General features: G+C 43.4%; 1 protein-coding gene across 1 annotated transcript in view; it reads right to left on the bottom strand.

The window, feature by feature from the left end:
* Positions 1-25,175, bottom strand: part of rab3b (RAB3B, member RAS oncogene family) — a 148,838-nt gene that overhangs the window by 13,244 nt on the left and 110,419 nt on the right. The window contains exons 3-4 of the mRNA XM_048539204.2: positions 24,193-24,311; positions 11,796-11,920 (exon numbers count right to left, since the gene is read on the bottom strand). Coding sequence (XP_048395161.1) covers positions 11,796-11,920; positions 24,193-24,311 — 244 coding nt within the window. The remainder of the gene's footprint in view (positions 1-11,795; positions 11,921-24,192; positions 24,312-25,175) is intronic.

Consider the following 25,175-nt stretch of genomic DNA (forward strand, 5'->3'; position numbering starts at 1 on the left):
TTCCAATTATGAATGCACAGGTTCTTAACAAGGTCCTAAAGAAGCCTCATAGACTATTAACAATCTGCAAGTGAATTTCCCATTTAACAATTCTCACCAGTTATTTAAAAATCTACAATGGAGTGGGCGGTCTTGTGATGCGGAGGTAGCTTCCCTCCTCCTGGCCTGGGAGGCCTGGGCTGATGTCCCACATGCTGCAGAGTTGTGTAATAACACCAGTGAACAGGAGAAACAAGTGAAATCTAGAACTGTAGCACAGTTTCCAGGAACATAAATTTACTGTCACAGCCATTGGTGAAATACATCCCTTCATGTCAGTTTATCCACAATGTTTGGCAAAAAGCTAATTTCAACGCAGTTAAGTGTGAAGTAGCACATTTTTGTAGAAGATCATGTGCTCTTAAGTATCGAAAGGGGGTAGAGAAACAGTAGGGATGCAGATTCACATGTAAAGACACAATGAGCCAAATGGTCTCATTCAGAGCAGTAAGAACCTAAGAATAAATTTAATAAAGCTATAAAGGTGCAAACCCAGCACTCATCTGTTTCCACAAGAAATGAATGGAAAAGTAAAGAAGTTCTGCTTAACTTAAATGGAACTTTGGTTACACAACAAATGGAATCTATGAACAGTTCTGGCTTCCATATTTGAAAAGAACAGTACAAAAACAATTTCATAGAATGTTATACCAGTCAGGAAAGTTGAACAAGGTATAAAAGGAGGAGCCTGATTTAACAGAGATTTTTAACGTTATGAAAGAATTTAAAGGGTAACTGGATCAGCCTTATGAATATAAAGCAAAGAACTGCAGATGCTGAAGATCCGGAGAAACTCAGTGGGTCTGGCAGCAACTGTTTGAAGAAAGTAGAGTTAACATTTTGAGTCAAGTGACTCTTCATCAGAACTCAGTTCTTCTGAACTTCTGATGTGGAGTCTCCAGACTCTTAGTCTTACATTCTTAGAGCTCAAAATAAGATCAATTGGCGCATTGTGCCTTGATATATGAAGATTCTCCCTCTCAAATTGCAGGGTGAATTATAACATATTATAGTCACTATCCCCTAAGGGTTCCCTCACCTTAAGTTCCCTAATCAAGTCTGCCTCATTACACATAACCAAATCCAGAATTGTCTGTTTCCTAGTGGGCTGTACCACAAGCTGCTCCAAAATACCATCTTGTAGAGATTCTACAAATTACTTTTCTCGGAATCCGCTACCAACCTGATTTTTCCAGTCCACCCACATATTGAAGTTTCCTGTGATTATTGTAATAGTATGTTCCTTACATGCCTTTTCTATCTCCCACTTTATTTTCTGCCCCACATCCTGGCACCATTCTGCTGGTTGGCCTGTATGTCGAAAGCTCAGTAGCATTTTGAAAGGACAATTCACAGAATCACAGAAGTGTTACATCTCAATATGAGGTCATTCAGCTCATCATGACTGTAATATTTCATTGAATGACTAGCATTACTTAGTGCTTCTTCCCCATACCCTTATACATTACATTTTACTGAATAATCATCCAAATGGCCTCTTGAATGCCTCAATTGAACCTGCCTCCACTAGACCTCCACGCAGAGCATTCCATATGCAAATAGGAATACCTAGTTAATCTCTTCCTCGCTTCTTTCGCGGATCACTTTAAATCCATACCCTCTTGGTTTTGATCCTTTATGAACAGGAACAATTTGTCCCTTTCTACTCTATCAGCTGCTCAGGATTTTGAAAACTGTTGTTAGATTTTCTCTCAAACTACCACTCTCCAAGAAGAACCATTCCAACTTCTTCACTCCATCTTCATAACTGAAGTTTCTCATCCCTGGAACCATTCTTGGAAACAACTTTTGCACTGTCTCCAATGCCTTCACATCTTTCCTATATTCCAGATGAGGCCCATCAAGTGTCTTACCCTTGTTCTCTATGCCCCTATTAATAAGGCCAGTTGTACTATATGCTTTACTTATTGCTCTCTCCCTGTCCTGCTGCTTCCAATCTTCTGTGCACATATACACCCAGGACCTGTGGTCACTTTAGAACTGTACCTCCTAATTCACATTAATCTTTCAACGTTCTTCCTCCCAAAATGCATCACATCACACTTCTCTGCGCATTGAAACTCCTCTTCTGCCTATCTGCACACTCCACCAACTTGCTGATGCCCTTTTGGTGTTCGACATTGTCTTCCTCACAGTTTACAACTTGGAAGAATTGTTGCATTTGAAAACATCTGAAATTTCTCCCTGCAGAGTTGGATTTTAGATGCTTCCTAAACAACCTGTTCAGATTCTGTTATGACACTCATGCAGAAGAGGTGGATTTTGAACTCAGGCCTCCTGGCTCAGAGATAGGAACATTGCCACTACACCACAACAGTCACTTCAATTGATCATCTATTTCAACGTGCAACATGTCTCCTGCCTAATGGTGGTACAGGGAATCCTTACTTAAAGTTATGGTTGAAAATTGCAACTTTAAGTAACCTTAAGCGCATAATTGATTCCTACGAAAACCTATGTTGAAGCTAGAACTAGACATATCTCGTTAAGAAAACCAATTTACATGGTGAAAGGCTGTATCATATATACAGCACTGAATCTTCTAAGATTGAATAACTTGCAAAATAAAATACATTATTAAATATAAAAGAAGCGCAATATATATCTTATGAATTAAACTCATATATACAGTCATATACAATCTTAGGACAAGCAGGCCCCACCTAGTGGCAGAAGTTGACCAATGCAGGTAGCAGTCAAACTGAACTGCAGCATCCATGATAAAAGTTTGATTCCAGAATAAATTGACAGATTATAATGTAACCAGTGTAAATATTAGGCTCGCTTTCAAATTTCACACAGACCTCCAGAAAGGTGCATGGGGTTTATTTTACAGTGAGGTTTAAGTGACATTATAAACAAAACCTGTGGATGCTGGAAATCTGAAACTGAAACCAAAATTGCTGAAGAAACTCAGCAGGTCTGGCATCATCCGCGAACAGAAAGCAGAGTTAATGGTTCAAAGTCAGTGACCGCTCTTCAGACCCTTACTCTGAAGAACTGTTGCCAGATTCAAAAAGTTCAGTCTGCTTTCTTCCCACAGATGCTATCAGACCTGCTGAGTTTCTCCTGAAATTTCTGTTTTTTGTTAGCCATGTAAATATTGTGATTCCAACAGTAGGGCAGGGCTAAAAATTCTGTGGTGAATAGCTCACCTCCTGAGTGTCTTCCCAAAGCTCATGAACCATCAAGAAGACACACAAAGATTTTATGGAATATTCTCCACTTGCCTGGATGACTAGCTCCAGTAACTCTCCAGACAATCCAAAGAAAGCAGCACACTTCACTGCCACCCATCAGGTGCACTATTTTGTGTTACTGACCAAGCGGAACACTGTTTGATTCCGTTCATGTGAAAGGGAACAGAGCAGATGAGACTCTGGCAGATTTAGTGAATAGATATTCACTGAGGTGTGCCTTGCTGATGATAATTGGATCCAGAAAAATTGCACAGGGATTGCAATCATTGTTGAAGGATATTGGAACATTTTGATCAGATGTGGTGCTTATAGTGACCGAGGGACAATTCCTGAATTGCTACATACCTTTTAAAAGCATGGTACATCAGTAATGGGGTTTTGTAAGACATATTTTGGTTGCATTAGTTATTTAACGTAAGGAACATTTCCTTAAATTTGATGTATCAGTTTCCTGTTAAGTAATAAAAACAAAAATTGCTGAAAAACCTCGGCAGGTCTGGCAGCATCTGTGGAGAGAAATCAGAGTTAATGCTCTGGGTTGAGTGATCCTCAGAACTCAGAACCTGTTAAGCAATGTTTGATGTATGTTGATTTTAGATTTCCAGTTGCGGCAAAAGCCATTAAATATGAATCTTACCCTTAAGTTTTTATCATCAGCTGCTGGAAAATCATCTTCTTAAAGGTTATCAGTCTCTACAGGGATTGTAACAACTTTTTAGTTACATTTTCCACTGCTAGGCTAGCAGATGACTGAAAGCAGAATTAATGAACAGATGGTCTTTCGGATCTGCCTGACGATTATTAACCATAAGAATAACATCATATGGATGTGAAGAAAGATTTAGGAGGATAGCTTGTTTCTTTGCAACTCATTGCACAAACAATATTTTTTGTTGTCTCCTACGACACAAACAGGCATATACCAAGGTTAAAACACCTTTTTATTATGACTTATTCATTCCATTTGGTGATGGACTTATTAAGGAACAAGTCTTTATAATAAAATGTAGACATTTTAAGTCCTCACTGAAAAGACCAGGTACAGGTAGGCAACAAATATTTATTTGACAGAGAAGCACGATCAACAAATCTATAAATGATGCTAACTCTTGGTACAAAACAGAGACATATCTCTACATGGACTGTTTCAGTTCCACAGCTTGTATATTTGTTTGATAAATACATATGTACAATGGAAAATGTTAATTTTTATTAGGAGTACATATCTCACTTTTCCTCACTCAATTCAATTACATAAATTTCTGTGTTAATTTCTGCACATGCTTTTAACTTTTAGGACTTTGGAGAGTAATAGGCAAAATGCCTAATGGAAGCTTTTGACAGGAGTCTTACAAAAAGGAAGAGTGGCAGTTTGAAGCAATTCTTCTTGACCTTCACCCTTTGTTCTTTAATGTTTGTTGAAATTTTGGGGGAAACAATTGTCATCTTGCAAATGGCTGCTGGCTTGTTCCACTTCTCCCGCATTGTGTTCTGTGGAGATGCTTAAATATGGCCTTCTTAGCCTATTGACATCAGCATATGAGTGCCTAGACATAGTGAAATATCTTTGGAGACTTACTATCAGAACCTTCAACATAGCCTCTTTTAGTCTTTGTCTTCTGTGTCAAAAGTGGAAATGAGCACTTTGAACAAAATTGACCAAGATACCCATAAAAGTTCTGACTCAACTCTCAAAGTACTAAAGAAACAACCGTGCAGGCAAAGCTGGATACAATGCAATGACTTTGGATTCTGTAGATTTGTTTTCTTATCATGAAAATCATTGACATTGTGTGGACTTTCCTTCTTGCATTTTCTAGAGTGGAACCATTTAGTGAAATACTTATATTATAATTGCTGAACCAAATCTTGATATTAACTAAGAAAATGAAAGACTGAGATACTCTGCTAGTGAGAGAGTAAAAAACCATTTTGTGACTCACTAGAGGTTCTGGGGCTCCCTGAGTGAATTTTTTGAAAGGTCTAATTTTTAAATTTTTTGAACAGTCCTGTATCACTTTATAGAATTCGATAAAGTGGTGCTAACTCTTTGAAAACTGGTTACAACTGGAAGTCCCCACTTAACTCACTTGGCATTGTGGATACACAACACAACCACATTGCCACTTTCATTTTCACGTCATTTGCCACAGATGTCCATTTCCGTTGCTTGCCTGCAAAACGACCTATTCCACAACACTTCTGACAGTACCGTCAGTTCCTTTTCTCCAACTGCTATCACTGCCTCCTGCCACCATCCCCGTCCCTTACTTTCCTTTGACTTTGCCTCTTGACTTGTTCCCTAGCCTTATCTCACAACCCAACCCTGACCTTCCCTCCTGCCCTCTGATGTTATCTTAAAAGCTGGGTTCTTCAGCTGCTCCCTTTTTCTGGCTCCCGTTCTGAATTCAAACCAAAGTCCTGGGATTCATCTGTGATAATGGGAACTGCAGATGCTGGAGAATCCAAGAAAATAAAGTGTGAAGCTGGATGAACACAGCAGGCCAAGCAGCATCTCAGGAGCACCAAAGCTATGTTTCCGGCCTCGACCCTTCATCAGAGAGGGGGATGGGGTGAGGGTTCTGGAATAAATAGGAAGAGAGGGGGAGGCGGACCGAAGATGGAGAGAAAAGAAGATAGGTGGAGAGGAGAGTATAGGTAGGGAGGGGATAGGTCAGTCCAGCGAAGACGGACAAGTAAAGGAGGTGGGATGAGGTTAGTAGGTAGGAAATGGAGGTGCAGCTTGGGGTGGGAGGAAAGGATGGGTTGGAGGAAGAACAGGTTAGGGATGCAGAGACAGGCTGGGCTGGTTTTGGGATGCGGTGGGGGAGGGGGAGATTTTGAAGCTGGTGAAGTCTACATTGATACCATTGGGCTGCAGGGTTCCCAAGCGGAATATGAGTTGCTGTTCCTGCAACCTTCGGGTGGCATCATTGTGGCACTGCAGGAGGCCCATGATGGACATATCATCTAAAGAATGGGAGAGGGAGTTGAAATGGTTCATGACTGGGAGGTGCAGTTGTTTATTGCGAACCGAGCGGAGGTGTTCTGCAAAGCGGTCCCCAAGCCTCCGCTTGGTTTCCCCAATGTAGAGGAAGCCACAACAGGTACAATGGATACAGTATACCACATTGACAGATGTGCAGGTGAACCTCTGCTTAATATGGAAGGTCATCTTGGGGCCTGGGATAGGGGTGAGGGAGGAGGTGATGGGGGCAAGTGTAGCATTTCCTGCAGATGCAGGGGAAGGTGCCAAGTGTGGTGAGGGTTGGAAGGCAGTGTGGACGAACAAGGTAGTCACGGAGAGAGTGGTGTCTCCAGAAAGCAGACAAGGGTGGGGATGGAAAAATGTCTTGGGTGGTGGGGTCAGATTGTAGATGGCGGAAGTGTCGGAGGATGATGCGTTGTATCCGGAGGTTGGTGGGGTGGTGTGTGAGAACGAGGGGGATCCTCTGGGGCCGGTTGTGGCGGAGGCGGGATGTGAGGGATGTGTTGCGGGAAATGCGGTCAAGGGCGTTCTCGACCACTGTGGGGGGGAAAGTTGCGGTCTTTGAAGTACTTGGACATCTGGAAGGTGCGGGAGTGGAATGCCTCATCCTGGGACCAGATGGGGCGGAGGTGGAGGAATTGGGAATAGGGGATGGAAGTTTTGCAGGAGGGTGGGTGGGAGGAGGTGTATTCTAGGTAGCTGTGGGAGTCGGTGGGCTTGAAATGGACATCAGTTTCAAGCTGGTTGCCTGAGATGGAGACTGAGAGGTCCAGGAAGGTGAGGGATGTGCTGGAGATGGCCCAGGTGAACTGAAGGTAGGGGTGGAAGGTGTTGGTGAAGTGGATGAACTGTTCGAGCTCCTCTGGGGAGCAAGAGGCGGCGCCGATACATTCATCAATGTAACGGAGGAACAGGTAGGGTTTGGGGCCTGTGTAGGTGCGGAAGAGGGACTGTTCCACGTAATCTACAAAGAGGCAGGCAAAGCTGGGGCCCATGCGGGTGCCCATGGCCACCCCCTTTGTCTGTAGGAAGTGGGAGGAATCGAAAGAGAAGTTGTTGAGGGTGAGGACGAGTTCGACCAGGCGGATGAGGGTGTCGGTGGAGGGGGACTGGTCGGGCCTGCGGGACAGGAAGAAGCGGAGGGCTTTGAGGCCATCTGCATGCGGAATACAGGTGTTTAGGGACTGGATGTCCATGGTGAAAATGAGGTGTTGGGGGCCAGGGAATTGGAAGTTCTGGAGGAGGTGCAGGGCATGGGTGGTGTCACGGACATAGGTAGGGAGTTCCTGGACCAAAGGGGAGAAGATGGAATCCAGATAGGTGGAGATGAGTTCGATGGGGCAGGAACAGGCTGAGACAATGGGTCGACCAGAGCAGGCAGGTTTGTGGATTTTGGGAAGGAGATAGAAACGGGCCGTGCGGGGTTGGGGAATAACAAGGTTGGAGGCTGTGGGTGGGAGGTCCCCTGAGGTGATGAGGTCATGAATGGTGTTGGAGATGATGGTTTGGTGCTTGGGGGTGGGGTCATGATCGAGGGGGCAAGTACAACAAACTCACTGGCTCCTGCCACCCACAAGAGGATTCCTGCACCTCCCAAATCCCCAGCCTGTCCCTGCCCCTCCCCACCATGCACCCGCCGCCATTGACCATGAGGACACGGCCGGAGACTCCACCGATGATGTCACATCCGCCACCGCCGGGCACACCACTTCCGGGACCGCTGCTGCTGTCACCGCCTCCACTTCCAGTTACAACACCTCACACACCACCCTCACCGCAGCTGCTGCCGCCCACCCCGCTCCTCCCACCGCCGACGGAACCCCGCGCACGGCCGACGCCGACGGAATCCTGCCCATGGCCGACAACCTCATCGCTCCGCCCACAACCTCCACAGCCAGCAACCCCAGAAGAGACAGCCACACTGAGCCCTGCCAAATCTTCACCATCCCCCCAGACCTCCACTGACTGAGCACGAACAGTCAGTCCCAAGCAAGGGGCTCACCTTTGTCCCCCTACAACCACACATCAATGAATACCAGTCACATTTGGACATAGAGCAGTTTTTCCACCGCCTTCGCCTCCACACTGACTTCTTTAACCGGGAGCCGAACCCTCCCTCTATTGACACCTTCACCCTCCTCCAACACAAGTCCTCCTCCTGGACACCACCCCCAGGCCTCCTCCCCTCCCTCGACCTCTTCATCTCCAACTGCCGTCGAGACATTAACCACCTCAACCTCTCCACCCCCTCACCCACTCCAACCTCTCCCATGCATAACGGGCAGCCCTCCGCTCCCTCCGCTCCAACCCCAACCTCACCATCAAACCCACAGACAAGGGTGGTGCAATGGTAGTATGGCACACTGACCTCTACATCGCCGAGGCCAAATGCCAACTCTCCGACACCTCCTCCTACCGCCCCCTTGATCATGACCCCAGCCCTGAGCACCAAACCATCATTTCCAACACCATTCATGACCTCATCACCTCAGGGGACCTCCCACCCACAGCCTCCAACCTTATTATTCCCTAACCCCGCACGGCCCATTTCTATCTCCTTCCCAAAATCCACAAACCTGCCTGCTCTGGTCGACCCATTGTCTCAGCCTGTTCCTGCCCCATCGAACTCATCTCCACCTATCTGGAATCCATTTTCTCCCCTTTGGTCCAGGAACTCCCTACCTACGTCCGTGACACCACCCATGCCCTCCATCTCCTCCAGAACTTCCAATTCCCTGGCCCCCAACACCTCATTTTCACCATGGACGTCCAGTCCCTATACACCTGTATTCCAGATGCAGATGGCCTCAAAGCCCTCCGCTTCTTCCTGTCCCGCAGGCCCGACCAGTCCCCCTCCATCGTCACCCTCATCCGCCTAGCCAAACACATCCTCACCCTCAACAACTTCTCTTTCGATTTCTCCCACTTCCTACAGACAAAGGGGGTGGCCATGGGCACCCGCATGGGCCCCAGCTATGCCTGCCTCTTTGTAGATTACGTGGAACAGTCCCTCTTCCGCACCTACACAGGCCCCAAACCCTACCTGTTCCTCCGTTACATTGATGAATGTATCGGCGCCGCCTCTTGCTCCCCAGAGGAGCTCGAATAGTTCATCCACTTCACCAACACCTTCCACCCCAACCTTCATTTCACCTGGGCCATCTCCAGCACATCCCTCACCTTTCTGGACCTCTCAGTCTCCATCTCAGGCAACCAGCTTGTAACTGATGTCCATTTCAAGCCCACCGACTCCCACAGCTACCTAGAATACACCTCCTCCCACCCACCCTCCTGCAAAAATTCCATCCCCTATTCCCAATTCCTCTGCTTCCGCCGCATCTGGTCCCAGGATGAGGCATTCCACTCCTGCACATCCCAGATGTCCAAGTTCTTCAAGGACCGCAACTTTCCCCCCCCAGTGGTCGAGAACGCCCTTGACCGCATCTCCCGCATTTCCCGCAACACATCCCTCACACCCCGCCTCCGCCACAACCGCCCAAAGAGGATCCCCCTCGTTCTCACACACCACCCCACCAACCTCCGGATACAACGCATCATCCTCCGACACTTCCGCCATCTACAATCCGACCCCACCACCCAAGACATTTTTCCATCCCCACCCTTGTTTGCTTTCCGGAGAGACCACTCTCTCTGTGACTCCCTTGTTCGCTCCACACTGTCCTCCAACCCCACCACACCCAGCACCTTCCCCTGCAACCGCAGGAAATGCTACACTTGCCCCCCCCCACCTCCTCCCTCACCCCTATCCCAGGCCCCAAGATGACCTTCCATATTAAGCAGAGGTTCACCTGCACATCTGCCAATGTGGTATACTGTATCCATTGTACCCGGTGTGGCTTCCTCTACATTGGGGAAACCAAGCGGAGGCTTGGGGACCGCTTTGCAGAACACCTCCGCTCGGTTCGCAGTAAACAACTGCACCTCCCAGTCACGAACCATTTCAACTCCCCCTCCCATTCTTTAGATGACATGTACATCATGGGCCTCCTGCAGTGCCACAATGATGCCACCCGAAGGTTGCAGGAACAGCAACTCATATTCCGCTTGGGAACCCTGCAGCCCAATGGTATCAATGTGGACTTCACCAGCTTCAAAATCTCCCCTTCCCCCACCGCATCCCAAAACCAGCCCAGTTCGTCCCCTCCCCCCACTGCACCACACAACCAGCCCAGCTCTTCCCCTCCCCCCACTGCATCCCAAAACCAGTCCAACCTGTCTCTGCCTCCCTAACCTGTTCTTCCTCTCACCCATCCCTTCCTCCCACCCCAAGCCGCACCTCCATTTCCTACCCACTAACCTCATCCCACCTCCTTGACCTGTCCGTCTTCCCTGGACTGACCTATCCCCTCCCCACCTCCCCACCTATACTCTCCTCTCCACCTATCTTCTTTTCTCTCCATCTTCGGTCCGCCTCCCCCTCTCTCCCTATTTATTCCAGAACCCTCTCCTCATCCCCCTCTCTGAAGAAGGGTCTAGGCCCGAAACGTCAGCTTTTATGCCCCTGAGATGCTGCTTGGCCTGCTGTGTTCATCCACTTCCACTCTTTAATATCCTGGAATTCATCTAGCGGCAGACATTGGTTGGTGCATGATGGATGCTACCTGCATTAATCAATATCTGCCACTAGGTGGAGTCTGGTCAATCTAAAAGCATATGTGTCGGTGAATTTAATTTTCATGGTAACAAAATGTGAGGCTGGATGAAGGGTCTAGGCCCGAAACGTCAGCTTTTGTGCTCCTGAGATGCTTCTTGGCCTGCTGTGTTCATCCAGCCTCACATTTTGTTATCTTGGAATTCTCCAGCATCTGCAGTTCCCATTATCTCTGATATTAATTTTCATGGTAGTGGGCAAAGAAGTGGCAGATGGAATACAATGTGGGAAAGGGTGAGATTAATGCATTTTGGTCGGAAGGATAGAGGGGTAGGCTATTTTCTAAATGGGGAAAGGCCTCAGAAATCTGAAGCAATAAGGAGCAAAGGAAATTCTGAACTAGGGCTGTAAGGTTAATGTGCAGGACCATTTAGAAAATAGTCTGCCATTTCTTATCCCACTCTTCAAGCCTGTCCAAGATCTTCTGCAGCTTCCCTGCTTCCTCAACACTGTGTCCCTCCATCTATCTTTGTGCCATCTGCAAACTTAACAATGCCCTCAGTTCTAGTATACTAACCATCTGCATCATCCAGACTTAATAGGAACTGCAGATGCTGGAGAAGGGTCGAGGCCCAAAACATCAGCTTTCCTGCTCCTAAGATGCTGTTTGGCCTGCTGTGTTCGTCCAGCTCCACACCTTGTTATCTCAACTGCATCATCCAGTTCTTCCTCAGCTGAATTTAATATTTCATTTATATATAACATAAATATTTTCAAAAATAAAAAATTCATAAATGCTGACAATCTTCTTACAATGCCCTCCCAAAACACATTTTTACTTGAATACACACGGTAAGATTTCTAAAACATGAATCTGAAACATCAACATTATCAAAGAATAACGTTACTAAAACAGAAAATAGCAAGCACCTACCTAGCTGATCAGCCAGGTGTTTTCCTTTCTCAACAGGAATGACACGCTCGTCCTCCATATCACACTTATTTCCAACAAGGATGACTTGTGCATTGTCCCACGAGTAGGTTTTGATTTGGGTTGCCCTGTTCATGTAAGTGGTAAAAATTAGAAGAAATTTCCTAAATAATCCCTATGAACACCAATTGACTTTGCTTCCTTTGTGAAGAAATTTTCCTGTAAGTACAGACAAATATGCATTATAATTTTCACTTCCACAGAGGCATGATTTGTCTCGCATTTTGAAGTGTCATCTGCCATTAACAAATGGCAAGTTGAGAGTCTTACCCATAACATATAATTAATTTCTCCTTTTCCATTGTATGGAAATATAAATCAGCCATGATCCAAATGAATGGACAACAAGCTTGAACTAAATGAGTTACCCCATTCCTTTTTATTAGTTGGTATCACATTTTCAGCAAATAGTTGTAAGTCCTTGTAGTATCATCCTTAAACTACTGACAATGAAAAATTATTGAGGCAAACAGTATAAACAGGTTTAGGAACAAACTTAAGCAAGTTCTATCTGAACCTTTTCGTGTTTTCTAATGCTCATTTTGTGAACAGATATTATCTGATTAGATTGAAAATTGGCTTAGCAAGAGAAAGGATAATAAATCTAAAAAAGTCTCATAGAGGGGCAAATCACTTCTGGCCCTTGCAGGAGTCTGTTTTGGGTCTCCCACTCACTGTCTTTTAACAATTCAAGAAGAATAGAAACATACACATGGACATACAAAATAAGAGCAGAATTAGGCCACACAGCCCCCCAAGGCTACTCCACCATGCATTGAAATCATGCTTTTGATCTGTTTGAGTTTCAAGTTCCTCACTCCCGTATACCCCTGACAATCCTTGATTCCCTCTGTCTAATGAGAATTTATCTACTTCTGTTTTAGAAGTATTGAATAATTCCACCATCAACTGACTTCTGAGGTAAAGAGTTCCACAATCACTTGACTCTGAGAAAATATTTCTTCTCATCTTTGTACTGAAAAATGCAACCCCTAATTTCAGAACAGTGTGCCTAGTTTTGGACTAATCGACAAGAGGAACCATTATTTCCATGTCCAGCTAGTCAAGATTGTTCAGGATCGTCTATACCTCAAGTAAATCACCCTTCATTCTTCTAAACTCCAGCAAAAACAAGCCTAATCTGTCCAACCTAATCTCATAAAATAACCTGTTTATTTCAGGTATCAATCTGGTAACCTTCTTCTGAGCCACCTCCAATACATTTACATTCTTCCTTTAATAAGAATATCAAAACCACATACACTATTCAAGATGAGGTCTCATGATGCCCTGTACAACTGTAGAGTAACATCCTTACTTTGGTGTTCAATACATATTATATGATGTTACAAATTTGCTGAAGGTTACAAATTACTATATAGCTCATTAAGGAGTATAAATTTAGCTGAAAACATTCAAAAAAATGTACACCAAATGAACCAGGTGCCTGATGTGATTAAGCTTAACTGCCCGTTGCATTAGGTCTCAAAATCAATATCCAGTACTCACAGCAATGTACAGTGCCAATTGTCTGAACTTTTTTGCTGTCCAAAATGGTTGTCTATTTGCTCTTCAATAATTTTTTAAAATATCTACCACCAAAATATTGGAGTTTTTTTTTCACACAGGTGGCAAAACCACTACCACCGTGATGTAATTTTGCATTTTTCTTCGTATTTTACCTTATGTGGCAATGCTTATTGCACTTGCAACATAATTAACTGGGTGTGGATATCATAGAATTGACAAATCTGATAGATTTTAATTGTAGCTATCTATTACACATAATCATTGCATCTCTCAAATATATCATGCTTTTAAGTTGTAGAGAATAGTGTACTTCCTGTAGTATGTCATGCTTCAAGTGCTCCTAATTAAGATGGAGTATGAGATCTTAACAACCTCAGGTCACATTCTATAATATTATAAGCATGACTCTTAACATGTGATATTGATAATGAGATATAACACAACATTGTATATTTCTGCAAGTGCTTCCCAAATGTTTCCTCATTGTAATCATGTGTGTGTGTGCATGCATAAGTTTATGTGTGGATATGTGTGTATAGTACAAATGCATGTGTGTACACGTCTATGTGTACATGTGTGTGAGAGACTGAGAGCGAGAGAGTACAGTGGAGTTGTAGATTCTTTGAGAGAATGGTGAGATTGCAGGGGGTGGTATAGAGTGAGACCTGTGAGAATGTCAGAGGGAAAAAGCAGTTTAATCCACAGGATTTTTCACTAAAATACACATGCTGACTTGCTAGGATTTCTTTCAAAGGACAAAATTAGGGTCATAAGATCAGACATTTGGGTCATGCCCACTATTTAAAAGGATCTTACAGCTTTTCGCACTTTATCAGACCTCCACAGTAGACATTTTTGCATTGGAGCCTGTGACCCCAAATTTTTGGCTGGTGACCTAAATCTCAGTTTGGGAAACTCTCTAATAGAAACACGAAACAGAAAATGCATGCAGGCAATGAGCTATCTTATTTTGAGAGCACTGAGGTTAAAAGAAAAAGAAGTGTGTGATCATAGCTGTGATCATATACCTGAAGCATGCATTTAACATAATCCGGCCCATTTGCATTTTAATTAAGTAATGGAGCTACTAAAGCTATTTGAAGGCTTTAGGGTATGTGGTGGCAATCTCGGAACTAAAATTGCTTACACTGGAGAAAGGGAAGGGCTAAGAGAGAGGGGGATAACAGTCTAGCACCAACAAAACAGAGCAGAAGCACACAATACAAAATCAACAATTGCACTGGAGTATAATAAAATGTGAGGCTGGATGAACACAGCAGGCCAAGCAGCATCTCAGGAGCACAAAAGCTGACGTTTCGGGCCTAGACCCTTCATCAGAGAGGGGGATGGGGAGAGGGAACTGGAATAAATAGGGAGAGAGGGGGAGGCGGACTGAAGATGGAGAGAAAAGAAGATAGGTAGAGAGGAGAGTATAGGTGGGGAGGTAGGGAGGGGATAGGTCAGTCCGGGGAAGACGGACAGGTCAAGGAGGTGGGATGAGGTTAGTAGGTAGATGGGGGTGCGGCTTGGGGTGGGAGGAAGGGATGGGTGAGAGGAAGAACAGGTTAGGGAGGCAGAGACAGGTTGGACTGGTTTTGGGATGCAGTGGGTGGGGGGGAAGAGCTGGGCTGGTTGTGTGGTGCTGTGGGGGGAGGAGACGAACTGGGCTGGTTTAGGGATGCAGTAGGGGAAGGGGAGATTTTGAAACTGGTGAAGTCCACATTGATACCATTAGGCTGCAGGGTTCCCAGGCGGAATATGAGTTGCTGTTCCTGCAACCTTCGGGTGGTATCATTGTGGCACTGCAGAATGGGAGGGGGAGTGCAAATGGTTTGCGACTGGGAGGTGCAGTTGTTTGTTGCAAACTGAGCGGAGGTGTTCTGCAAAGCGGTCTCCAAGCCTCAGCTTGGTTTCCCCAATGTAGAGGAAGCCACACCGGGTACAGTGGATGCAGTATACCACATTGGCAGATGTGCAGGTGAAACTCTGCTTAATGTGGAATGTCATCTTGGGGCCTGGGATGGGGGTGAGGGAGGAGGTGTGGGGGCAAGTGTAGCATTTCCTGCGGTTGCAGGGGAAGGTGCCGGGTGTGGTGGGGTTGGAGGGTAGTGTGGAGCGAACAAGGGAGTCACAGAGAGAGTGGTCTCTCCGGAAAGCAGACAGGGGTGGGGATGGAAAAATGTCTTGGGTGGTGGGGTCGGATTGTAACATCATCAGTGAGCCTCCGACGAAGCGCTGGTGTTATGTCCCGCTTTCTATTTATCTGGTTAGGTTTCCGTGGGTTGGTGATGTCATTTCCTGCATTGGTGATGTCATTTCCTGTTCTTTTTCTCAGAGGATGGTAGATTGGCTCCAAATCAATGTGTTTGTTGATGGAGTTCCGGTTGGAATGCCATGCTTCTAGGAATTCTCGTGCGTGTCTCTGTTTGGCTTGTCCTAGGATGGATGTGTTGTCCCAATCAAAGTGGTGTCCTTCCTCGTCTATATGTAAGGATACGAGTGATAGTGGGTCATGTCGTTGTGTGGCCAGTTGATGTTCATGTATCCTGGTGGCTAGCTTTCTGCCAGTTTGTCCAATGTAGTGTTTGTCACAGTTCTTGCAAGGTATTTTGTAGATGACGTTCGTTTTGCTTGTTGTCTGTATAGGGTCTTTTAAGTTCATTAGCTGCTGTTTTAGTGTGTTGGCGGGTTTGTGGGCTACCCTGATGCCAAGAGGTCCGCGTAGTCTGGCAGTCATTTCTGAAATGTGTTTGATGGAGGGGAGAGTGGTTATGGTTTCTGGGCACGTTTTGTCTGTTTGTTTGGGTTTGTTGCTGAGAAATTGGTGGACTGTGTTCATTGGGTCTGGTGTTGGGATGGTTGCTCCTGTAGTTCAGGAGTTCTGTTCACCTGCATGTTCACCTGCACATCTGCCAATGTGGTATATTGTATCCATTGTACCCTGTGTGGCTTCCACTACATTGGGGGAACCAAGCGGAGGCATGGGGACCGCTTTGCAGAACACCTCCGCTCGGTTCGCAACAAACAACTGCACCTCCCAGTCACGAACCATTTTAACTCCCCCTCCCACTCCTCAGACGACATGTCCCTCATGGGCCTCCTGCAGTGCCACAATGATGCCACCTGAAGGTTGCAAGAACAGCAACTCATATTCCGCTTGGGAACCCTGCAGCCCAATGGTATCAATGTAGACTTCACCAGCTTCAAAATCTCCCCTTCCCCCACCGCATCCCAAAACCAGCCCAGTTTGTCCCCTCCCCCCACTGCATCACACAACCAGCCCAGCTCGACCCCTCCCCCATTGCCTCCCAAAACCAGCCCAGCCTGTCTCCACTTCCCTAACCTGTTCTTCCTCTCACCCATCCCTTCCTCCCACCTCATGCCGCACCTCCATTTCACACCTACCACCTCATCCCGCCTCATTGACCTGTCCGTCTTCCCTGGACTGACCTATCCCCTCCCTACCTCCTCACCTATACTCTCTACCTATCTTGTTTTCTCTCCATCTTCGGTCCGCCTCCCCTCTCTCCCTATGTATTCCAGTTCCCTCTCCCCATCCCCCTCTCTGATGAAGGGTCCACCTATGTCTGGCTTGAAACAGTTAAATTGCGAAGCAACATCCAAATCAGAGCCAATCAAAATAAACATCTGGCTAAATGGTCACCGGTTCTAATGGAAATGGATATCAGTGCAACCATTTCAGTGATCGCAGAACCAGTTTTTAACAAAATTTGCTCTGGACTTCAGTCCTCATGTTTGCGTAAGACCTCGGCTAGACTGAAAACTTATAGCCGGGAACCTTTACAGATTAAGGATACAACTTCAGTTCCATATTTTATGAGAAGCAGCTGGTTCAGTTACCACTGACAATAGTAAATGGCTAGAGCCCCAGCTTAATGGCACAAAATCGATTGACAAAGATTCACCCAGATTGGCTCACGTTTTTCGATTAGAAAATGGCTGCCTGAGTGAAATCCTAATTAAATGCCCAGACATTTTTCAGGAAAGTCTAGGCACTATCAAAGGAGCCAATACTGCCTTGCGTGAAGATCAGGAAGCAATTCCATGATTCTGCAAGATCTGCCCAGTGTCATTTGCCTCATGGGCAAAAGTAGAGGCAGAAATCAGAAGGCTGGAAGTTGAAGGCTTCACCAAATCAGTTCGCCGAACGGACAGCATTGGTTGTACTGGTTGTGAAGCCCAATGGGTCAGTTTGCCTTTTTGGGGATTTTAAACAAACGGTAAACCACTTTTCACAACTGGATAAATACCCAATATCTCCCATAGAGGATTTATACACAAAGCTAGCGGGGGTGCTGTTCATCATGAAGCTGAACATGGATACTTGCAATTGCAGTTAGATGAGGATTCCCAGAAGTACCCTACAATTAATACCCATAAGAGTTTGTACCAATATACAAGTGTGCCATTTGGGGCATCTTCAGCCTGTGCAAGTTTTCAATCGAGAACATTTTACAAGGTCTATCCCTATCTCGATGACATGCGAATGACAGGGAAGAGCATGAGGAGTACTTACAGAACTTGGACATAATCGTTAAATGTTTCTCCCAGCGGCTGTACATCTTAAAATCAAAAAAGGTGTGTTCCAGGTACCCCAAGTGATCTACTTGGGCCACAGAGTCAACCAGACCAGGCTACACCAGTTAGAAGATAAATTAAAGGTGATCAAATATCTTCACCGGAGCTTAGGTCTTGCCTTGGAATGGTGAATTATTATGCGAAGTACATACATAATCTGACCTCCACCTTTCAATCAATTCCTAAAAGAGGCTCAGCCTTGGAAATGGTCACATAGCCAAGTCATAGCTTTCAGGGAAGTGAAGAAACATTTCCCTGATAGCACACTGTTGGCACACTATGATGCAAAACAAGATCTGGTATTGACATGCAATGCTTCCCTGTATGGCATCAGGGTAGTATTAACTCATAGGTGGCTCAATGAAGAGGAAGACCCAATAGTGCATGCATCCAGAACTGAGGTGAATGCAGAGTGTAAATATGCCCAGGTAGAGAAGGAAGGTTTGGCAGTCATATTTGGTGTCAGCAAGTTCCACCAAAACATTAACAGGTGAAAATTTATAATAATAATGGATCACAAACTGTTGCTAGGTCCATTTACAGGGCAAGGCATTGCCGCCCATATTGAACCAATGAAAGGACCCGCATAGTCGACATGTAACTGAGTCCAAGGTTTACCTTGGTCATTGTGGACGCTCACTCAAAGTGGCCAGATGGGCATAGAGTTCATTCGTCAAACATGCATCTTTTGCAATTCACAGGTTCCTGGAAGTATTGGTTACAGATAATGGGCCATAATTTACCAGCAAGGAATTTGAGAATTTCCTGAAGTTGAATGGCATTGGACATAAAAAGACTGCTCCATACCATCCATCATCCATGATCTGGTAGGAAGAGCACTCGAAATTTTGAAGGCAAACTTCAAGAAACAGCTTCATTCGATAACAAACTGTCCAGGTTTCTATTTGATTTTAGGACAATCCATCATGCAACAACAAAGATAGCTCCCGCAGAGTTGCTAATGGGCAGAAGACTCCACAGCAGGTTATATCTGATCTCCTTGGACCTGAGGGCATGCTGGTGAAACAGCGTCAGAAACACCAATGTAAGACACAAGACTCTGCTAAGCAATAGAGACAATTTACTTCAGGGGACGAAGTTTGGTGTAGGAACCATGGGAATGGCCCTGCAAGGGGAAGAGGCATGGTCAATGCAAGTCAGATTCAGTGACATATAAAGTTTGGGCAGTTGCAGCAGTCCTGAGCAAGCACAGGGACCATATGAAAACTGCAATTTCGCAAATCGTGCAGGAGTAAAACGTGCCCAGCTCCTCAACTACTTTTCCAACTGTTCTGGAAGCTACAGGTTCTCCTGGTCTGTCAAGTGTTAAAGATACCTTGGAATCTGAGCTGGACACGATGGATGTCATCGCCTTGATGCCTTTGCTGCCCGAAGAGGAGAATGTATTTCTTCTGAGACAGTCTGGGTGCAAAAGGCGAGATACTGTGCATTATATGCTTGATCAGTATGTGATTGCTGCTCAACAATCCTTATTTACTAAATTTATATTTGTTAATTTTAATCTGTATATCAAAGGCAGAGTTGGAGAAGCCTGACCCGGTGCTAAAGTGCCATTTAAGGAGTTACAAAAAAGAAAGAACTGGCCAATGTTCCGGACTCAGTCGGGGAGGGAAAGTAGTGATACGAACAAGGTCACCCAGATAGACCTCATAGAATATGAGTTCCTTGATTGGGTCAGATTAACAGCTCCAGTCAGGCAGCTCCAGCTGACAGACATAAACAGGAGTGTTAGAAGTTTTATTCACTCAGAGCTGCCCCTGAGGGAGCTGAATCAGCATCCAGCACAATCCACGTGTAAATTAAATGTGTCTTAGTGACAGGATACTGGCCTCTTTGGAGTTATTTCAGAAAGTGCTGGAGAAACTCAGCAGGATTGATGGCATTTGAGAAGAGGAAAAATGAATTAATGTTTCAAGTGCAATGATTCTTCTTTAGAAGAAAAGGAAAGAACATTTTGTGGTTCTCTTTCTCTCTTGTTGTACACTTGTTCAGTGTTCTTCTGGCTCACAATCTCTTTAATTTGATCTTGCACCTGTTGCAGCCACAATCTACTACCTCCTCTCTGAAAGGTGCAATTGTCTGGTGTGTTGCTGGCCTCTCATAATTTTGCATCCTCTGCTCTAGTGTGCAGCCACTCAGCAGTTTGCCTCATGGTGGTTGCCTGCAGAAATCGTTTAAATGAGCACACTGCACAAAACTCATGCAACTATCACTTTGCAAATTGTCTGTTCAGCAGCCTGTGGAATGGAGAAGGTGGTCAGGAAGGAAGAACCTATTAAATAATTAGGGATATCCAGGAAAAAAAAACCATATCATTGGAAAACCGATGGAATAAACATCTCAAGAAAGGAAGTGAAGTCAAATAGGGTAGGGAAAAAAATCAGTTAAATTGATTGAAACAAAGTGAAATCTGTTCTGGATGTTAAGCACAGAACAGATTAAAATTAACAAATATAAATTTAGTAAATAAGGATGGTGAAGCAGCAATCACATACTGATCAAACAAAGAGGCTAAGGCAATTAATGTGATATCTATCACATTGCAGTACACAATGCAACTTGCTTCACCTCATAACTTCTGAAGTTTTCTGACAATAACAAACAGCACCATTGTCTAAGTCAACTTCCAATTTCCAAGTCTTAACAGAGAACATGCTTTCTCTCAACAGATGCTAAGCGTCTCCAGAATTTCTGTTCTTGTTTTAGATTTCAGCATTTGCAGTTCTTTGTTTTATCGATATGATTTTTAGTACTGGAACTGCTATTTTAAATTAAAGGCTGCCTTGAGTAAGATGTTTAGCTGATCTAATAGATAGATGGAAATATTTAATTAGTCTATTTTGCTCATTTGGCACCATCTTCAAGCTAAGCTAACCAACGTATCCAGCAGAAAACCTACACAAAACAGCAAGCCAGAGGTTTGCCTTCAGTAGTATGGTCAGCAGTGTGGACTGCCAAGAGAGCCATGAGAATGATTGTTGAAAAGAAAATATTGTCATCAACTGTGTGCAGTTCATTCCTAATTAGCAGTACAAAACAGCTACTGTACTATTCAAATAATTTACTATTAGGAACCTGGTATACCATTCAAAAAGTTTCTACCTCCTAACCCACTGAATGCCATGACCAACATCTTAAGTGTATTAGCATTAGCACACTTCTCATGGTTCAAGGGTAACTATTAGCTGCCATGAGTCTGCCGTGCTTCCTTGAAAGTTATGTGAGCCAGTTAAGAGTTATATTTTTAAACTTAATCTGCTGAGATGTGTAACATATAACAAACAGAGTTGTAAGTTTGAATGAGTTAGTAGGTGCTAAACATGGAACTGATTTTTTCTCTGACTGAGTTACATACTTGATAACAACATACTGGCTAAATTCCTTCATCCGTGCTGTTACATCCCTTATCTGTTTCCAAATACTATCCATGTCAAATATTGCCGATATTTCCTACCAGGTATTTTGTACTGCCACTTTTGAAATGTCCCCTGGAATGCCAACCAGGTCAAATGTCACAATGACTGATCCAGTGGGTAGACAAGCAGTATCATTCCCCATTAAAACCATTTTAAAGTTGGATAACATTGTTTTGGATGAGCTCTTATTTCGCTCCCAGGATTTTCTATCACCCCTTCAAGTCTATGCACTTTGCAAGCCTCTGGACTAGATATATCAAAATTCCACAGTTCACAGCTTCAGTTACTTCTAACAAAATCTACCAAATTTCAAATTAACCTCTTTCAGCAACCCAGTCCTAGTTCCATCACTAAATTTCCCTTGCAACCTTGATAATAGAATATCAAATTCATGAGACATCAATTAAAACACAAGAGTGCACAACATTACCAATTTGTCCCACCCAATTTACTATTGGCAAAGGCTGAGCACTGCAATTCATTCATTGAAAAAAGTTCTACTACTTTGTGCACTATATACCTAAATTACTGTCAGGATAAACGTTGAAATAAAATGACATTTTGCCATTGAACTGTTAGGAATTTTACCTCTAAATCTTCACATAGTCTTCACACTCATGCCCACAGTAAATATTAGAGGCCATTTCTCAACTGTTCTGTTTATAGTTCATTTATTATTAACTTTTTTTCATCTTGGTACAGAGTTACATTTCCAAGTTTCTGATATTTTAGATTGTTGCTACAATATGAAACAAGGACAACGGTATACCCTCAGCTCCATTTAAGACAAAAATCATCATATTTGACCAAGCAATGATAATCTGAAATTACTTCAAATACTACCACTAGTACTCTTAACTGAACTTTGCCCGTAATCAGAAAGCAATAGGGTTGGTTCTGCACCTTCAAGTAGCTTCCACTGGTCATGGTTAGTAAGAGCTGTTAATAAATGTATGGTGAGTAAGACACATTGCATAACTTTTCAATGTACATTTAACTTTATTCAGTACCAATTTTCATGTAATAAAATTTGTCAAAGTTAATTGAAGAAAGTATGATGAGCAATGAACAATAAGTTGGGGATTTGAATGAAACGGGGAAATTCAAAGATCACAAAGAAGTAATTTTGGAGGCAACTGAACAAAGGGCTTTGAAACTATGAAAGGGCTCAATAGGATCAATGTGGAAAAACTGTTTCCACTCATGCATGACTCCAGAATATACGGACAGTCACTGATAAATCAAATAAAGCATTTTTATTTGAAGGTCCTTTATACAGAGACTAGTGGGAATGAGAATATTACTGGTATGTGGAGTGTTAGAAGCCAGTTGCATGGTGCTTTAGTTTGATGCCTAAAGGGATACAGGAACATGAAGCAGCATGTAATAAATGGGAGGATGCATATGTGGAGATAAACACAAGCCAATTGGGCTGTTTGTTTCCATGTTGTACGTCATTTAGTTCATTGCAGTGACTACACTTAAAACATGTTCCTCCAAAAGTTCAATGACTGTTCAAGTTCATCTATTATGTGAAATATTTATTTTCCTCCGTGAATATCACCAACAGAAATGAGAATCTGTTTCATTAGCCAAGAGATTATTACCTGCTTTTCATACCTCAAACTCTTAAGATGTTGAACACATAATTAACTATAACTGTTGCATAAATATAAAAACAACTACTAAACATATTCCAGTGATCAATAATTCAATTGCTAAACAATAAACCTAAAAGTTAGTGCTTGTAATCATAATGATTTCAATTTGGTTGACAGTCAGAACTGAATGACCATAACCGTAGACATTGCTAACCTCAGTTTCTGCAGATGTTTTTTACTAATGAGTACATTTCTAGGAATGGTTACATCGTGGTTATGTTGTGGAAAAATCATCCAAAGGCCTGGAAAAATGATGAAACACAAATTCTACCAAGCTGCTGAGGTATTTAAAATCGATTTGTTACATTATGATTTGAAAACCAGTATCGGTAACGGTGATCATGAAAGTACTGGATTAGCCTAAAAATCCATCCAGTTGACTAATGTGTTCCAGGGAAGTAAATCGATGTCCTTATCCAGTCTGACCAACATGTGAATTCCACAATGTAGCTGCTTTGTAAATTTCTCCCTGAAAGGCCCATCTAGCCTACAATTGTAATGAAAATGGACATTCACTGCCAGCTTCTCAATCAGGGATTGGAAATAAATGCTGGTCTTAGCAACAGGCCACCTCCTGTTAATGAATAAGAAGAATTTACATCATTTTCATTAAAAATGACAATTGATATTTCTATATCTGAAGAACAAGCCGTAAGAAACTGTCAAAAGACGACACCTGGTGGCCCCAGGTAAGACGAGATAAACTATTACATTGGCCAATGTCTTAAGCAGCATATACTCAGCAAATATGATATTTAGCTACATTGTTCATTAAAGGTTTTTAACCAATCAAAAAATTCTCCAAACTGTTCCTTGAAATTACTGTTTTGGCTCAATCGATTTTATGAGATCTTGATCATTAGTTATTCGTAGTGAATTACACATTTGACCACTGACCACAGGGTTTTCTGCTGATGTTAATGTGGGTTGACCTGTTTAAGAGACAATTCAAGAGCTGCATTTCGATTCGTCTTAAAATGGATCAACAACTGACAAGTTAATTATGTTATTTATCATAAAGTATGAGAAAAGGTAAGGAAAGGATGGGGAATTGTTTAAAAAATGAGCACAGTGAATGCATTCGGACAGCAAAGAGAGGGAAAAAGAACTTACCAGTCTTGCACAGCATTAAAGGATTCTTGATTGGCAATGTCATACATGAGGATGAAGCCCATGGCTCCTCTGTAGTAAGCAGTAGTGATGGTTCTATATCGCTCCTGACCAGCTGTATCCTGTAAGACGAACTTCCAAGTTAATATAAATGTAGTTTACCACTGAAAAATAGTTGTTTTGCAATATAGAACTTGAGTATTGCAGGAAAAAAAGACATTTTATCAAAGGTTTTAATCTCACATTCATTAAGGCAATATATCAGACATTTCAAGGCAAAGGGAAACAACATTTGGGAGAAGAATGCTGATTGCTTGGCAAGTTGACTCTCAAACAGTAGAAACATTGTTATAGAGAAATTAATGCCTTTCCTATTCAGAATTAAGATGTCAACCAATCAGCACTCTCCTCTCATAAGCATTGACTTTCCTTTACGCTGGTATTTCTGAAAATTGCATTTCCCATGGTTAATCCATCTACCCTACACATCCCTGGAAAATATGGGCAAGTTAGCATGGCCAATCCACCTAACCTGCACATCTTTGGACTGTTGATATTGGGATTTGAGCAAATGAACAATCTTGTGGAAAAAATTTTTTGATACATAATTACATTTTTGGAAATGTAATTCACCCCTTTCATTGTTAGAAAACACCAAAGATTAAATAGATAAAAAGAAACTATGTCGTTAACAAAAAAAGCTTAAATTGCTCCTAACTTAGATTCAACAGTGCTCAGCTTTTGTAGCACCCAACTACAGTAAGTAAAAGAAGATTGGAAGTCTTAATTCTTTGTGCTATGTCTCAGTGGCCAATTTTGTTAAATATCCCACTCATTTTTAAACTTTGTGCAAAATACAAGTTGCAATCCATGCTGGCTTTTTAAAAATCTGTATTTGCTATAATCAACAAGCTGCTTAACAACAAGAGTATCCATAAGAGGACCAGTTTTCAACACAAAATGTTCACACTTTGCAATACTTGCTG

The sequence above is a fragment of the Stegostoma tigrinum genome, chromosome 8, assembly GCF_030684315.1.
Source record: "Stegostoma tigrinum isolate sSteTig4 chromosome 8, sSteTig4.hap1, whole genome shotgun sequence".
Classification (NCBI taxonomy): Eukaryota; Metazoa; Chordata; class Chondrichthyes; order Orectolobiformes; family Stegostomatidae; genus Stegostoma; species Stegostoma tigrinum.